Source organism: Phodopus roborovskii, unplaced genomic scaffold, assembly GCF_943737965.1.
Source record: "Phodopus roborovskii unplaced genomic scaffold, PHOROB, whole genome shotgun sequence".
Lineage (NCBI taxonomy): Eukaryota > Metazoa > Chordata > Mammalia > Rodentia > Cricetidae > Phodopus > Phodopus roborovskii.
The window spans coordinates 753371-770675 of record NW_026126588.1 but is presented as its reverse complement, the minus strand read 5'-3'; the positions used below and the strand labels follow the sequence as shown (position 1 = coordinate 770675).

At 50.7% G+C, this 17305-nt stretch overlaps 1 protein-coding gene across 1 annotated transcript in view; it reads right to left on the bottom strand.

The window, feature by feature from the left end:
- Nucleotides 1–2153: 2153 nt before the first annotated feature.
- Nucleotides 2154–17305, bottom strand: part of LOC127236552 (mucin-2-like) — a 118933-nt gene continuing 103781 nt past the window's right edge. The window contains exons 2-4 of the mRNA XM_051204259.1: nt 7119–7249; nt 3306–4892; nt 2154–2243 (exon numbers count right to left, since the gene is read on the bottom strand). Of these exons, the coding sequence (XP_051060216.1) occupies nt 2154–2243; nt 3306–4892; nt 7119–7249 (1808 nt within the window). The remainder of the gene's footprint in view (nt 2244–3305; nt 4893–7118; nt 7250–17305) is intronic.

Below are 17305 nucleotides of genomic sequence, written 5' to 3'. Positions count from 1 at the left end.
GTGACTCCCTTCCCAGGCTCGGCGTTGCTCATTTGCAACCCAACCCTCCTTGGAACGACAGCGTGCATTCCTTATTGATGCTTTCGCTCTTTGACAAATACATTTTTCCATGAACAGAAACATAATTAACTTAAGTCATTTATATTAATCACAAGGGAAGAATCATGCAAAACAGGGGTAATTTTGTACTGAACAAGGCACACTGTCTAATGAATATAGATGATGCTGATTTATGTGTTTATCCAAAAGGTACCAGTGAGAAGGGGGAAAAAAAAATAACATAACAGAACGCCATAAGCCAACACCCAACTCCACTCCAGCCTCCGAAAAAACCCTGGAAAAAAATTCCATCAAGGTCTCTTTTTAATGATACTTCCAGGCTTGGTGGCATCCTGCCCACAGACAGAAAACGAAAATGACTTTTCAAGTGTTTACAGAGCCTGAACGTGTCGAGAGAGATTCCTTCCCAGCATGGGTGTCCCAGCGTGACTTCAGGAGCCTGCAGTGGCTGCTGCCTGTGCAGCTGAGCTCTGGGGAAGGAGTGTGAGGTGGGCTCTGTAGGTGTGGCAGGCAGGGACCAGGTCCCAGAAGCTCAGTTTCCCTGGTGTGGTAGTTGCTGCTGCGATTTTGAGTGGCAATGTGTGCCTTACCCACTCAGAAGTGGAGCAGTTGGCCGGGCTCGCAGAAAGGAGGAGAACAGGAAACCAGGCCCACGGAGCCCACCCAGGGCTCCGACTGGAAGTCCCTACTGTGGGATGCCCACTCCCGTTTTCCCATTAGGGAAACTGAGAACATGAAAATTAGTGCTTGGCTTCATCAGGAACGCTCGCTCTGCCAGATGCTGCTTTCTGGTGTGTGTGTGTGTGTGTGTGTGTGTGTGTGTGTACATGTGTATGTACACATGTACAGATCAGAGGTTGACACTGAGTGTCTTCCTCTATTCCTACTCCACCTTGATTATTATTATTAAGATATAATTTTGTGTACATGTATATCTGTGTATGGCCATGTGTATCTGAGTGCAGTTACCCCTAGAGGCCAGAAGAGGGAGTCAGATTCCCTAGAGCAGTTGTTCTCAACTGTGGGTTAGGACCCCCAAAAGACCATGGGAGAACACAGCTACTTATGTTACAATTCATAGTAGTAGCAAAAGTACAGTTATGAAGCAGTAGCAAAAATAATTTTGTGGTTGGGGTGACCACAGCATGAGGCACTGTATTAATTAAAGGGTTGCAGTAGCATTAGAAAGGGCAAGAGTCATGCCCATTGCTCTAGAGCTACAGTTATAGGCAAGCTACCCAAGCTGGGAGCTGGGAACCTAGCTCAGGTCCTCTGTAAGAGCAGTGTGTGGCCATGAGCTGTAGCTCCAGACCACGCCTGGTTTTTTAAGACAGGCTCTCACTGAACCTGGAACGCATTGATTTCTCTAGAGTAACTGGCTAATAAGCCCCAGGGGTCTCGCTGTCCCTACTTCCCCAGTGACACTGGGTGTTACAGATGTGTGGGTCATTCCTATTTTGATGTGGGTGCTGGGACTCTGAACTCAGGTCCTTACACTTGCACAGCAAGTACTTTATAGACCAAGCCATCTCAGCAGCCAGGCTTTTGTGTCTGTGGGTACAATTGCTGTCCCATTTTATGGACGAGGAAACAAAGTCTCAGAGAAGAGTCTGTAGACAGAAGTTCCTGGTTTCTGTCCCACCGGGTCCTGCAGCCCTCTAGTCCCAAATAAACACACAGAGGCTTGTATTAATTATAAACTGTTTGGCTGATGGCTCAGGTTTCATATTGCCTAGCTCTTTTAATTACTAACCCATTCTATGAATCCATGTGTCTCCACGTGGTTTGGCTTACAAGAGAATGCCCAGGCCTCCTACCTGCCTGGCAGACTCACTCTCCATGTTCCTCTTCCCAGCATTCTCCTAGTCTGGCAGCCCCCAGCCCTGCCTATACTTCCTGCCTGGCTGCACCCTGCTGAAAGAGCTTTATTCATCAACCAATATTCACAGGACATCCCCCATCACAAGGCACTTCTGCAGGACCCCAGACAGACACCTCCGTGGACACCCTTTAATGGGTGGGTAGAGAAGCACTCTGTCCACGGGGTATTCACAGGGAGCTTTTTGTGCCGTGTTGGTTTTATGAGGTCGCTGTCACAAGTCATAAGCACCGCTACAGAATCTCAGGATGCTGGGAGCTGGCTTCAGGGACACAGGGGACCGGTTAATGACCTGTGGGCTGGGCTGGGGGAAAGAAGGAAGGGAGCGAGGCTGTCGTCGGAGGCTGTGATGCTGCCACGCCCTTGATCATGTTTTCTCACTCCATCCAGCACTGCACTGTCCCAGACCATGCACGGCAGTCCCAGGTCTCGGAGCTGGACTCCGCTTGTAGCATTCACTGTGCGACCTGGGAGGGGCTGCTCTGGTCTCAGCCTGAGAGACCTAGTCACTGGATGCTGTGGATTGAACATTATATAATTGTGGTTATTGGAAGTAACCAAAAGGCATCTTGTCACACATCACACTCCAGTTGCAAACACCTCCTCCCCCAAGGGTGCATCTGGCCTAGACCAGTTCCACTGGGGCACTGGGTGGGGCTGGCGCGGGGCAGTCCCGGCCTGAGAAGGCTACAGTAAGTGACCTGGCTGTAATCTGTCTGTACCCTGGTCTTCTACTCCCTTTTCTAGTGCAAGCCAGCATAGCGGGTGCCAGCGGCCCCATCCATCCTCTGCGGCCTGGACAGCAGCACCAGAGAGCGTATCTGTCACTGTCTCAGGTGGCATGGATGACTGGAGTGTCATTTTTGACAAATGTCTGTGCTGGAGAGAATTCTGCATGGCTGTGGCACCTACGGACACTGAAAACTCACAAACACAGCGGGGCTGTTGCACACGCCAGTGAACACAAATAAGCACCAGGGCACCCAGGGATTGGCAGAGGGAAGGGGAGGAATCAGGCCCGGTGCTTACTGTAGGCAGACCAGCTGGTACCACCAGGGCTGACTCTCCTGACCCAAACCTCATCAGAGGCACCAGGAGCTCACGGCCTTTTCACTGCGCGTGCCCTGCTCCAGACCGAGTGGGAATCAGAACTGTGAGCTTCTGGGTTCCCTCTTGTGCAGTTTTGAATTAGGAGCTCTGCCTGTCTTCAGAGCAGGAGAGGCATGAACAATGTTTCCACGCCCCGCCCCCCCCCTGCAGCTAGAGCAACTTCTCTACCACCTTCCTTCCTGCTGTGAAAGACAAAAAATAAACAATGCCAGACAAAAGCAACTCCAGGGAGAAAGGTCTCATTCAAGGCCATCACAGTGAGGGGTGTGGCCACAGTCACAGTGGGGTGTGTGGCCACAGTCACAGTGAGGGGTGTGGTCACAGTGGGGTTTGTGACCACAGTGAGGGGTGTGGTCATAGTGACAGTGAGGGGTGTGGCCACAGTGACAGTGAGGGGTGTGGCCACAGTGACAGTGAGGGGTGTGGCCACAGTGACAGTGAGGGGTGTGGCCATAGTCACAGTGAGGGGTGTGGCCACAGTCACAGTGGGGGGTGTGGTCACAGTGGGGTTTGTGACCACAGTGAGGGGTGTGGCTATAGTCACAGTGAGGGGTGTGGCCACAGTGACAGTGAGGGGTGTGGCCACAGTGCCAGTGAGGGGTGTGGTCACAGTCACAGTGAGGGGTGTGGCCATAGTCACAGTGAGGGGTGTGGCCATAGTCACAGTGAGGGGTGTGGCCACAGTCACAGTGAGGGGTGTGGCCACAGTGACAGTGAGGGGTGTGGTCACAGTGACAGTGAGGGGTGTGGCCACAGTGACAGTGAGGGGTGTGGTCACAGTCACAGTGAGGGGTGTGGTCACAGTGACAGTGAGGGGTGTGGCCACAGTGAGGGGTGTGGCCACAGTCACAGTGAGGGGTGTGGCCACAGTCACAGTGAGGGGTGTGGCCACAGTGACAGTGAGGGGTGTGGCCACAGTGACAGTGAGGGGTGTGGCCACAGTGACAGTGAGGGGTGTGGCCACAGTGGGGTTTGTGACCACTGTGAGGGGTGTGGCCACAGTGACAGTGAGGGGTGTGGCCACAGTGACAGTGAGGGGTGTGGCCACAGTGACAGTGAGGGGTGTGGCCACAGTGACAGTGAGGGGTGTGGCCACAGTGACAGTGAGGGGTGTGGCCACAGTGAGGGGTGTGGCCACAGTGACAGTGAGGGGTGTGGCCACAGTCACAGTGGGGGGTGTGGCCACAGTCACAGTGAGGGGTGTGGCCACAGTCACAGTGAGGGGTGTGGCCACAGTCACAGTGAGGGGTGTGGCCACAGTGAGGGGTGTGGCCACAGTCACAGTGAGGGGTGTGGCCACAGTCACAGTGAGGGGTGTGGCCACAATCACAGTGAGGGGTGTGGCCACAGTCACAGTGAGGGGTGTGGCCACAGTCACAGTGAGGGGTGTGGCCACAGTCACAGTGGGGGGTGTGTCCACAGTCACAGTGGGGGGTGTGGCCACAATCACAGTGAGGGGTGTGGCCACAGTCACAGTGAGGGGTGTGGCCACAGTGACAGTGAGGGGTGTGGCCACAGTGACAGTGAGGGGTGTGGCCACAGTCACAGTGAGGGGTGTGGCCACAGTCACAGTGAGGGGTGTGGCCACAATCACAGTGAGGGGTGTGGCCACAGTCCCAGTGAGGGGTGTGGCCACAGTCACAGTGGGGGGTGTGGCCACAGTCACAGTGGGGGGTGTGGCCACAGTCACAGTGGGGGGTGTGGCCACAGTCACAGTGGGGGGTGTGGCCACAGTCACAGTGGGGGGTGTGGCCACAGTGACAGTGGGGGGTGTGGCCACAGTCCCAGTGAGGGGTGTGGCCACAGTCACACACAGTAGGAGAGGCAGCTGCCATTGTGTCCACTTGAAGGCAGCACCTAGGTGCTGATCAGCCCAGCTCGCTTTCTCCTTTTTATTTAGTCTGAGATCCCAGCCCTGCTCACATCCAGGGTGGGTCTTTTCTCCTCTGCTCAACCTCTTTGGAAATGTGTTTCTATGGCGATGAAAACAACCATCACAGCCTTAGCAGACCTCTGTCTTGTGCTGGTACACACGAGCCTGCTCAGTTCTCACATCAAACCCATCCTGCAGATGAGGAAACTGAGGCTCAGATAACCAACTTATCTAGGGTGACAAAACAAGTGACTGGAGCTGCTCTGATTCGCAGGCAGTCAGGCAAAGTTATCTACTGAACACAGGCAAGGCGACACTCCGTTATTTGTGACAGACAGAACTGGCCTCTGCGGCCTCTACACAACTGCCTCTCCAGTCTACAGTAAGAACAGCAGCCTGCTCCAGATCACAGAGCCCTCCATGGCAGAATTCTTCTGCAGTCTACATGCTCAAGCGTTTCCCCAAAGTTTCTCTCAGGCCAGCCCCTTGAGTTGGTAAAATGAAGCCATCATTATGTGAGTCAGATATCTGGTCTGACCGTGGCCTGATAGGACAGGCAGTGAGTCACCTGGGCTCACCATAACTCAGTCAGGCCACATCTCCTCACTGGATACTGGGGAGAAGTGTTCCGGACCCTCCTCGGGAGGTAATGTAGGTAACCTGTAGATATGGCTGGTATGGATATTTGGCGAAGGTACATATACCTGGCTGAATATGACATTTAGGTGGTAGACACTTGCCTGGCCTGCACTAGACCCAGGGTTGGATCCTAACATCATGGAAGACATTCCTGGTGCCACATGCCTGTAATCCCGACTTGGGAGGTGGATGCGAGACAGGTGTTCAAGGTCACCCTCAGCTACACAGCAACTTGAAAGCCAGCTTGAGGATAACTTAGATGGCCACAAAAAAATAAAACCATGATAACACACACACACACACACACACACACACACACACACACACCAAGAAAGCAGATAACAAATCATCAGTGACTGGCGCTTGAGGTCTCCAGCTGTTGGAGCTCACTGTTAAATGTTGAGGAAAACACCACAAAATAAACCAAACACCACTCTAATCTGAGCAGCTGGCCTCTTCCCAGCTTCCTGTAGAACATGAACAGTTTCACATGATCATGGCATTAGGCAAGTGCCGTTGATGTTCATGATGACACACGAACCACAGGGAGTGTTGTGAAGCATAGTGAGCGAGGGCCCTTCCACCAGTAGCTCAAGAGTTGTCTGTGTCCTCAGCAACGATGGCTGCACCCAGCTTCCTCCATCTTGCTTCCTTGATAGAGATGATTTAGATACCTGCCCTGCAAAGAATCCTGACCTCCCCACAGTTCAGGACACTCCCCATACTCTTTAAGTCACTCCTGGTCATTCTACAGGAGTGTAATTGTGAGGACCACCCCCCCATTCCCACCTGCTGGTCCCCTGTGGTACATAAGCTGCTTGTTTAGCAAGTCACCAAACCACACTTAAAATTTTTTTGCATATGTGTGTGTGTGTGTGTGTGTGTGTGTGTGTCACAATTTCCAAAGCTGTCCTCCTTATGTACTGAGGTAGGGTATCTATTGACTCCAGAGTTTACCAATTAGGCTAGCCAGCTTGCTTTCAGGGATCCCCTGTGCCTGCTTCTTAAGCTCTGGGATTGCGGGTGGGTTGCCACACTCACCCTGCATTTACAGGGGTGCTGGGGAGCTGAATTGCAGGGCTTGAGTCTACACAGCAAGTGCTTCACACGGGTCCCCAGCCCATCAAAGCTCACTTTGACTGGGAGGGCGTTTCTAGTGGTCTTTGGACATCAGTTTTATTAACGTGCACAGGGATTGTAATGTGCTCACCACCATGGAGGGGATGTGTTTAGTGTTGAAGGGATTAGATAGAAAATCTCTGAAGGCCAATTTCCAAGGACCTTCAGAGGGTCACTGGCTCAAATGTGAGAAGTGGCTATGACAGGTTGTCCTGCCAGGACTATTATCTTCATCCTACCATCTTAACGACCTTAGGGGATGTTAACATCTCATTTCTACAGCGTGAGGCTGTATTCTCTGAGGCTCTACTCTCTGAGGCTCAGCAAGCCTGGGAACTGCGTGCAGTTTCTCTAGCTGGTGACAGCTGCATCCTGGAGGCAAGGATTCTTTTGAAGACCATTCTCAGCCTATAGTTAAGGAGGCCTGGGCATCCCCACCTCACCATTGCCGCTGCTGAGCAGCTGCAGATGAGCGACCTCCTCTAGAAGCTGCACGGTGCCATTGCCGCTGCTGAGCAGCTGCAGATGAGCGACCTCCTCTAGAACCTGCACAGTGCCCTGCTGCTTTTCTCATGGAGACATGAAGGAACAAAGTCTGTCTGTCCCAGAGAGTGCACTGCATTGTGCCTGCCCCCTGGAGAAGCAGTGGCCTGTCCAGGCCTCTTTCAGAAGCATGGGTGACTCCAAAGTAGCTGCATGGCTGAAAGAGAATGAAAAATTAGAAGAAATGGGGCTGGGGGCCAGACCCACCCTAAGTGTAGGTGGCACTGAAGGCCAGTGATAATGAGTTCACTGGGCCCAAGAACATGATAAATGGGTGTTTATTGGGGAACAAATACACAGGTAATAGTAAAGGATGCCACAGCCTTTCTCTGCCCTTCCAATCAGATCTGCAACCTGAGAGAGAGAGAGAGAGAGAGAGAGAGAGAGAGAGAGAGAGAGAGAGAGAGAGAGAGAGAAGGAGAGAGCAAGCCGCCTCACACTTCCCTCTTTCCAGTCCTGTTTGCACCTGAAGCCACGCCTAAAGGGGTATGGCCACTAACACAAATACATTGACAAGGCTAAATGCCATGGCCGAGGGTCTTGAACTGAATACAAAAGAGAAGATGAGCAGAACCCCAGCATTGGTCTTTGCTTCCTGGTTACAGGTGTGATATTGACAGCTACCTGCTACCACGCCCTTCCTTCCATGGTGGATTGTGTTCCTTTGAACTGGGAGCTGAGACAAAACTGTCATATCGCAAGTTTCTTCCTGTCAGGTATTTTGCTACAGAAACAAAGAAAGTTACTAACGGAATCCTTGTGGTGGCTTTACCCTTAGGAGTCAGTTCAGCCCTGTGCACTCAGGTGTGGCATTGCCCAGGAAGAGTGACATTAATTCATTGTCTACCACCCTCAAGTGCTGGCCTTGGGACTGGAGGTTCTGCTAAGCTTAGCAATTCTGATGTATGATGGCCCAGCTGGCTTGCCATATGATGCTTACCTGGAGTCAGAGCTGCAAATGCTCCCTCCTAGTGACAATCTCCGCCTCCTGTGCTGTCCCTGTCATCCCACAGGAGCTGGATGAAGTACTGCTATTGTGTGTGACCCCCCCACTCTCTTCCCTTCTCAGGGACACAGTCCCCAAACACTGTCTGCTGCTGACTTCCCACCCCACCCCTGTGTATGTAATGAGTATGGTTTTTCCACCCGCAGCCAGGTCTTGTCCTGCCGCCGCACCAGCCCCAATCAACACACAGAGACTCTGTATTTGATATAATTCTGTTGGCCCATTATTTGTTTCTTATCAGCTAGCTCTGTCTTAATTATTAACCCATTTCTATGTATTTCCACATGGGGAAGAATGGCGGTTCTGTTCTCTCTAGGCTCTCCATCCTGACTCCTCCTTACTACTTCCTCTCTCCTCCTTGTCTCCTAGTCCCTCCTATCTTCCTTTCCTATTGGCCAACAGTGCTTTATTCATTAACCAGTATGAGAAACATATACAGAATGACATCTCCCATCATCCCCCCTGCTCTTGATTGGATGATTGGATACTAACACAATTGGTGTTTCCCTCCTGCGCCTCCTCCGTGGCCTCCCTGTCTCATTAGACTCCAACCTCCCTGTTGCGTGAATTTTCCTGGGATACATGAACCAGTATCTATTCACTGATGGAAGATATGATCACATCCAAACTCCTGGTGAACCCAGGAGTTTATTGGGGTTAAATTTAGGTGTGGGGTGACTTAATGGCAGCTATGTCACCTAAAGATCCACTGCAATGCAGATTATGACTCAAATAGCCGCAGGCCCGTAGCTCTGTATTCAGCTTGCAGGCTGCTCCACTCAAGAACCACCTCTCCTCTGGTAATTCCTTCCTGTTTTTACAGCTTGGGGAGGGTTCTCATGAGGTCCCTAACTTTCCGAACCTAAGTTTTGAGGAGTCCTCTTCATCGTCATCGTCGTCTTCCCCTCCTTCATAAAAAGAGAAAGACATCTATTTTATTTCAGGGGTATCTGTGTGGAAGTTAGACAACAATTTTTGGAAGTTGGTTCTGTCCTACAGTAGAGGTCCTGGGGATTGAACTCAGGTCTTCAGGCTTGGTGGAAGCCATCTTTACCCACTGAGCCATCTAGTGAGACCCAGCCTCCTGAGTCTTATGAGCCTCCTTCCCAGGAGGGACTGTTTTCATTTGGAGGAAAACAAGGGGGTGGTTTCTTGTCCTTTTCAGTCACTTCTGTAGTCCCCAGACTTTAGAAGCTGGTTTGACACTCTGTATTTTAAAAACAATCTTTTTTTAGAACTTACATGTGAGCAGTATACCTATATCACTCCTGTCCCACCCCCTCCCCCAGCCCCCCATTATTTTAAGGAACTATTTATGTTTACTTCCTGTGTAGAAGTGTTTAACCTGCATGTCTGTCTGTCTGTCCCACCTCTGCAGTTGATGCCTGAGATGGACAGAGAGGAGGTGCACAGATCCCCTGGAATTGGAGTCATGGCGGTGTGATTTGCCAAGTGGATGCTGGGAGCTGAACTGGGGTCCTCTGCAAGAGCAGCCGGAGCTTTCACCCCCTGAGCTTTCTCCCCAGCCCCTTCCTATAATTATTGTTACACGAGTGTGCACGACACACACACACACACACACACGTATATAATCTACTGAGTCCACTTAGTGTTGACCCTGTGTACATGTGTCATGTGTCCAGGACTGATGTCTTGGCATTGGATAACCTATGTGGAACTTGTCCCTGGAGGACACTCTGAATTTTGTTCAAAAAAATGAAATTGTTCTCTATGTGTGTTGGAGTTTTTTTTTTTTTTTTTAATTGAACTTGTGGATGTAATGAATTAGATTAATTGGTTTTTATTATAAACCCGTGTGTTCCTAGGATGGAAACCCACTTGATGCTGACATTTCGCCAGATCCCATTTGCTGGTGTTGAATGTCCAATTTTCACACTTGCAGCAGGAGAACATTGGTTTACAGTTGCTTCTCTGCAAGCGCTCTGATCGGGCTTTTGGTCTGAGGCATTGGAGTTTACCTAGAATGTTCTATCTGGGATCAGGAAGAGTTTAGTCAACACCAGAGTTATTTGTCCTTTAAGGAGTGATTCCCCAGTGAAACCACCTGTCCCTGGGGCCTTTTATAACGCGATTTTAACCACCCTGCAGCCTCCCCATGCTCTCAGTGCCTGCTCCTCCCTACTCTTCCTTGGGTCAATTTGCGTTGTTTTTACGACTCACTAATAAATATACACATCTCCCGGCTTCCCCCTTAGGTTGTCACAGAGCTGATGCAGGATTCCCTAAGAACTTGTAATCTCTTAAGCACCTATCCTGTCTCCTTCCTGTCCCTCATTCTGAATGGTGCTGTCCTTTCATTTCCCTTTCATCGGGCACCTAACGCTATCCTGCTTTCTGCACTTTGAATAGGCGCTTGTGTTCTCATGTAGAACCCACTGCTACACGGAGAGACTGGAGCCTGTAGCATCTTGGCCTGCAGCGGCAGCTCCCGAGGGTGTGTGAGCAGGGGTGTGGCGGGTCAGTAGAAGGGTGGGTGGTGCTGACGGTTGGGCTTTGGTGCCTGGCATTCCCACTTGCTGGTTTTGAGACCATAGGAAACGAGCCTTTGCTTCTCTGAACCTCTGTCTCTTTTAGCATCACATATCTCCATGGGTGCAGAGGAAGATGGGTATATGAGTGACCGGCATGGCACCAAGCAGAGAGTAAATGCAACAGTAAACATGAGCCATCTTCACGAAGGGAACATGGAACACGGTGGAGTGAGCAAGAGGCTGTGTGCTTCCAAGAGATGGACTGAACCTTGAACTCACACCTTTTGCTGCCCAGAGCCAGTCACATGCTTTCCATATTGACTTATTTTATTTGCATGTCTGAATGATTTAATTTTTATGCTGAGTAGTGGTGGTGCACATCCAGAACTTGGGAGACAGCGGTAGTTGGATTACTATGAGTTCAAGCCAGCCTGGTCTACAAAGTGAGTTCTAGGACAGCCAGGGCTACACAGAGAACCCCTGTCTCGAAAAAACAAAAACCAAACCAAACCAACCAACAACATACAAACAACAAAAATCAGATTTTATTGTGTCTCTGTGTGTGTGTGTGTGTGTGTGTGAGAGAGAGAGAGAGAGAGAGAGAGAGAGAGAGAGAGAGAGAGAGAGAGAATGCTACATGCATGCATGTGAATGCTATGGAGCCCTGTAGCTAGAGTAACAGTGGCTGTGAGACACCCAATATGGGTGCTGAGAACTGATCTCAGGACCTCTGGGAGCCTAAGGAAGCCAGTGAGCCATCTCTCCAGGTCCTAGTTCCTTTACACGTTTATGTGTTTGTATGTGAGTGTATGTGCCCTTGTGTGTGCAGACGTGCACGTAGGACAACCCCGGCCTAGATACACCATCCATCTTGGCTTTTGTTCTGATTTTAGTTTAAGGAAGGGTCTCTCACTAGCCTACTGTCTGATAGGGTGGACAGTTGGCAAAGAGACCCAGGGATCCAGCTGGTTTTACTTCCCTAACACTAGGTTTATGAGTGTGCACCACCACCCCAGCATTGATTTCCTAAACATGAATGCTGAGGCTCATGCTTAGGTCCTCATGCTTGCAAGCACTTTATGAACTGAGCTATTCCTCTGCTCTAGAAGTAATCAGATGTGAGATGCTAACTGTACATTCATACATATCTACACATACACGTCTTTCCCCAGAACCTCATGAGGTAAGTTTTAGGTAGAACCTACTAGCCTGTCAATCTTCAATGATAGTTCACCTAGAATACTTGCCTGAGATTCACACCTTTATTATCAGCTTCTTTTTCAGAAGACAGGCTTAGGACAGGACAAACAGCCATCTTCAGGTCACATGGCTTATCAGTGAAGGAGGGTGCTTTGGTCAAATCAGGGTCCAAGACCTCTCAGTGTAGTCAAAAAGGTTAAATGCACAAAAGCCATCACTGCAGATTCCGCTCTGCTCAAATGATTTGGCTGGTCCTGATGCTGAGGAGCCCATACAAGCCAAGCCGTGGCTGTTTGAGCAGAGAAGGGAGGCTGACTAAGGATAAGATTGCACTGGAGAGACGGCCTGGGGTCTGGAGACTTTGAGTGACAGCCGTGAAGCTACCGGGACTAACTCGTCATTGTCTCATTGTGGACAGGTATTTATTTGTAAGACTCAGGGAACCCTGAAAGGCAGGCTGCTCCTGTCGTGGAGTTCACAGTTCCCCAGTGTGTTAGCTACTCTTCTAGTTACTGGGAAAAACCCAAACACCTGGCAGAAACATCTAAGGGAGGAGGGATTTTTGTTCTTGGTTGTGGAGAGCTCTCTTCAGGATTGTTTGGCCCTATGCACTGGCGCAAACCCTGTGGCATTAGGAGTGTGCGGTGGGGGAGGTAGGCAGGAAGCAAGAGACCAGAGGGAAGGGATAACTTTTAAATGATGACCCAGTGGCATCCTTCCTCTACTTAGGTCCTACCCCCTCAAGTTTTCAGAATCTCCTCCAAACAGCACTGTCACCAGCCCACCAGCAGGGCATCGAGTGTTTGACACACAGTCTCAAATGCAAATCGCAGCACTGACCAATGATCTCGCATGAAAGTTTTAGCTTTACATAAGACACTGCTCTCTCAGACCAAAGCTGTGAGGGAGTGTGGCTAGGAGAAGGTGTGGCCATGAGGGTGTGGCGTGAGGGGTGTGGCTGTGAGGTGTGGTTTGGAGGGTGTGACTGTGAGGGGGTTGGGCTGGGGCTGGGAGAAGATGTGGCCATGAGGGGTGTGGCTGTGGGGTGTGGCTTGGAGGGTGTGACTGTGAGGGTGTGGGGCTGTGAGAAGGTGTGGCCATGAGGGGTGTGGCGTGAGGGGTGTGGCTGTGAGTGGGTGGGGCTGGGAGAAGGTGTGGCTTGAGGGGAGTGGCCGTGAGGGCTGTAAGGGCTGTTTACTCACTACGCATAAGAGAGAAAATGTACTGAGAATCCTGTGTCATCCACCTGTGCTCAATGAATGACAATTCCTCGGATGGACCCTTTAACTTGGAACTTTTTGAAGTTGAAAAGGGACTTGTTAGTGAGAGTGGATTGTCAGAAGCATGCATGCAGGTGCCCAGCACACCCCCCCCCCCCCCCCCGGAAGCCGATGAGAGTCTAGAAGTTTCTAATGGCGACAGAGGCTACTTTCACTCAGAAGACAGATCTTTACGAAGCTGTTTGAGGACTCCCTGCCCCTGGACTCCCCTCCCTGTTTATGAACTTTCTCAAACACTCACCAGAAGCCAGAAATTGAGTCTTGGTAGATGTCAGGGTGATGATTGTTTCTCCCCAAACACACTGCAAACTTCTGACACTAATTGGAAGTCGCTGTAACTCTGGTCCTCCGGCAGAGAACACCACCACATGTATCAGTGAGTCTTTGCCTGGCATTTATACCTTTGTGTTTACAGAAATGCCAGGAGTCTTACTGTCTTACTGGCTGTTATGAAGCAAACACAAAGGCCTCACTTGGGGAGCCCGGGTGGTCCTGGGAAACCCACGCTGTCAGCCCTGTGTCCTTTGATACTCTGGTTTCAGCACCTCAGACAGCTCCCAGCTGCAGCTCTCTGATGGAGGTCACAGGAGAGAGGTCTTCTCAAACAGGGACAGAGGCAGCGGGGAGTTAAGATCTCAGGGAGGAGCCCTCACTTATCCAGGAGAGTCTAGTTTCCTCACTCAGCAGCTCAGGAGTCCTTTATAGCCACCCAGACAGGGCTAGGAGAAACTAACCCTAGTTACTCATGCAAGTGGACAAATGATCAACACACTCATTTCTTGTCCTACCCCACCCACCTGCTGGCTCTCTCTGAGCTCAACATTCTGGATCCTTGCCCATAAACCTTTGTCTCAGGCTCTGCTTCTCAAAAACTAAGATATCCCTTCCCCATCCCTTCCCCAAGCAGCAGCCCACGCACATGGATGCTCTGCAAACATCTGCAGGTGGTTCTTGTCTTGATCTGTTCCTGGTAGTTAGGACCCTGGGGTTAGTGATTCTGGAGAACATTAGTCCATCATGTGCTTTCTGATATCTGAGCAAATCATCTCATTCACTGCTCAGCTTGTCCCCAGAGAGCGTCCAGGGGGGGCCCAGGGGCCAGTGGACTGAAGGAGGCATTCCCCTTCCCTTCTACTTGCTTGGAGTGGGTGGGCAGGAGTTGAACACTAGGTTCCTCAGTGCCCCTGGGGTTGCTGAGGTCCCTTGGTAAAAGGTTGTCCCACAGACCACGGGGAGCTTCTCCATCACCAGCCTCCGGTTTCTTGGATAATGGCCTTGGGAAAGCCCCTAGTTCAGAGTTCATGGGACTGACTGCCTGGAACACTTGTCAGCCTCTAGTCACAGTGGCTTGCAAATTCTCAGAGCCTGGACTGCCTGGGGGACCTGGTCTCTGAATTCCTGCCTCATGTGGGCTGCCCACTCTTACCGCCACCCTGATCTCCATCCACTGCCCCCTTCTACCACCATGCTGATCTCCAAGTGTATCTGACATGGAAGCTCTCCCCCAGTCTCTCCCTCTAGTTACTGGCATGGCATTGTGGTTAGTGTAGTTTTGACAGTATGGCACAGGAACCTTGAGGTCTTTCGGATGTCTGTTTTCCTCTTCCACCTTTCCTTAGGAACGACGTTGGCTGTTACCTCCATACTCTGACCAGACCGTGTGCACGCTTCCCACCTCCAGCTGCCTCTCAGTCAAAGCCACCATCGTTTCTCTCCTCCAGTTTTGAGATGGTAAAAGCTCCACATCCCTGACCTCTGCTTGCTGACTGTCTTAAAAATTCATTATTTATTTTATTTATTGGTATATTGTGTGTGTATATGTCTATGTGTTTGTGTGTGTGTGAGAGAGAGAGGATGCTTATGTAAAGGTCATAGTTGACTTTCTGGAGGGGGTTCTTTCTTGTTTCTGCTGTTACCTCAGGCTACTTTCCAAGACCCCCACCCCTAGGCCCCCAGCACTCACCACAGGCCTGGTAGTACGGATGCTTGCTTCTTTTAACATGGTTCCAGAGATCAAACTCAGGCAGTTCGGGTTTTACCCGCCAAGCCATCCTGAAAGCCTCCTTGCTGGCCTTCTGTGTACCTACAGACCAGAGCAGATCTCTTCTCCATTCAGAGCCTTTCCTCAACCCACCCTGGAGTGAAGGCCCAGTCTCTCCTGTGGCTCCAGCTTTCCTTTTGTCTGTAGGGGGCTCTTCCAGATGACATCATCCAGTCACGCCAGCCTATGCTCTTTTTGACAGCTCCACACGCTGGCTGCCCTGCCTGTCCCCTCTTCGTGGAATAGCCTTCCCTCAGAAGGCCTCTCCCTCGCTCGATTGTCACTCAAATGCCACCGTAGGTCTGACGTCCTCTTCCTCCAAATCAACCTAGGGGAAGAAAGGGTTTGTCTCTGCTTGCACTCCCAGCGCGCACCATCAAGGAGCCAGGGCAGGACGAGTGGAAGGCAGGGAAGATCGCTGCTTTCCCTGACTCATGCTCAGCCTGTGCTCTCACAACCCAGGACCACCTGCCCAGGGTTGGCAACTGTCCAGAGTGGGGCAGCAGTCAGCAATCACCACAGTTGTTTAAAGACCCGGCTACAGGCCAAACAGAAGCGGGTCACGCCCCAGTTGAGACTTTCTCTTTCCAGGTGACTCTTTGTTCTGCTGAGTTGTCCACAAAAAACGAACCAGCATACATGTCTTCTGCCATGAGGGACTGTATCTTTTCTCTATCTGTGAGCCGGAGCAAAGCCTTCACCCTGACATTGGTTTTTCAGATATTTTGGTCCTACTAATGAGAACATGACTAAGACAATCTCAGTGACCATTCTCACGGGACAGTCCATTATGGATATCCCTAAGGTTTCTAGAATGCTCCACAAACAGGTCCACATACTTCCTGGTGTGATCTCTCCCAGATTTTAGGAACTCTAAAGAAGTTCCTTGTGGGCTGATCTCAAGGGGACGTCCCTTTAAAGCTGCTGGCTCTAGCCTCCTGCTTGCCCTGCCCTTCCCTGCTGCGACTTCCCACATCTCTGGTCTGGGTTGTGAACCTCAGCCATTCTCTCCATTGACAGTTCTTAGGCAACACCTGGCTTCTTCCCAAACAAAATGGATGGGTGAACACCAAGCCAAAGGAAAGTGTGTTGTGGTTTGGTGAAACAGGTACCAGATACTAGGGTGGGGGAGATGGCGGCTCAATGGTTAAGAGAACCTGTTCTTGCAGAACACCCAACACCTGTATGGCAACTCCCAGCCACCTGTCACTTACAGGGATCCAGTGCCCCTCTCTGGCCTCTGCAGACCTGAACTCGGTTCACATATCCACACACAGATACACATACTAAAAATAAAATAAAATCCTTTTCAAAAACCAAGAACTGGATCAGGTGGTGTTGAGTACCCTTAATCCTAGCACTCAGGAGGCAGAGGCAGGTGGATCTCTGAGCTTGAGGCCAGCCTGGTTTACAGAGTGAGTTCTGGGACAGCCAGGGCTACACAGAGAAACCCTGTCTCAAGAAACCCAAACAGGAACATCAACCAAACCAAACCAAGCCAAAACTAGGAACTAGGAGGTTACATTCCATGTATCTCTCTCATGGACACATTCAACCTGACACAATCACTTTCCAAAACCCCTTTTTCCAAACTCTATCTATCACCTTGGAGGTTAAAATGAGGTGACAGTGCTTGGGGACAGACATCCTGGCTCCCACGGAAGACCAGGGTCTCCTTCTGGTGATGCTTTCTCTTGTGCTGTCATTGCTTTATTTTCTTGTCCCTAAGTGTCTGAACAGAAGTAGACCACCTTGCCCCACACTAGCTCATTAGTTTTAAATTGTTAGCTTGCTACAACTTAGACTCCCAGAACCACCTGAGAAGAGAGCGATTGATGAATTTTCTAGATCAGGCTGGTGGGTAGGCATGTCTGTGGGGGACTGTCTTGTTGGTTGATTGATGTGAGAAAATCCCGCCCACTGTGGGTGGCACCATTCTGTAGGCAGGTGGTCCTGGATTGCATCAGTGAAGGAAACTGAGCTGAGCAGACACAGCCTAGGAAGCAGGGAGCATGGGTACATTTCTTTCTCTCTGCTCTTGGGTGTGGGTATGATGCTCCAAG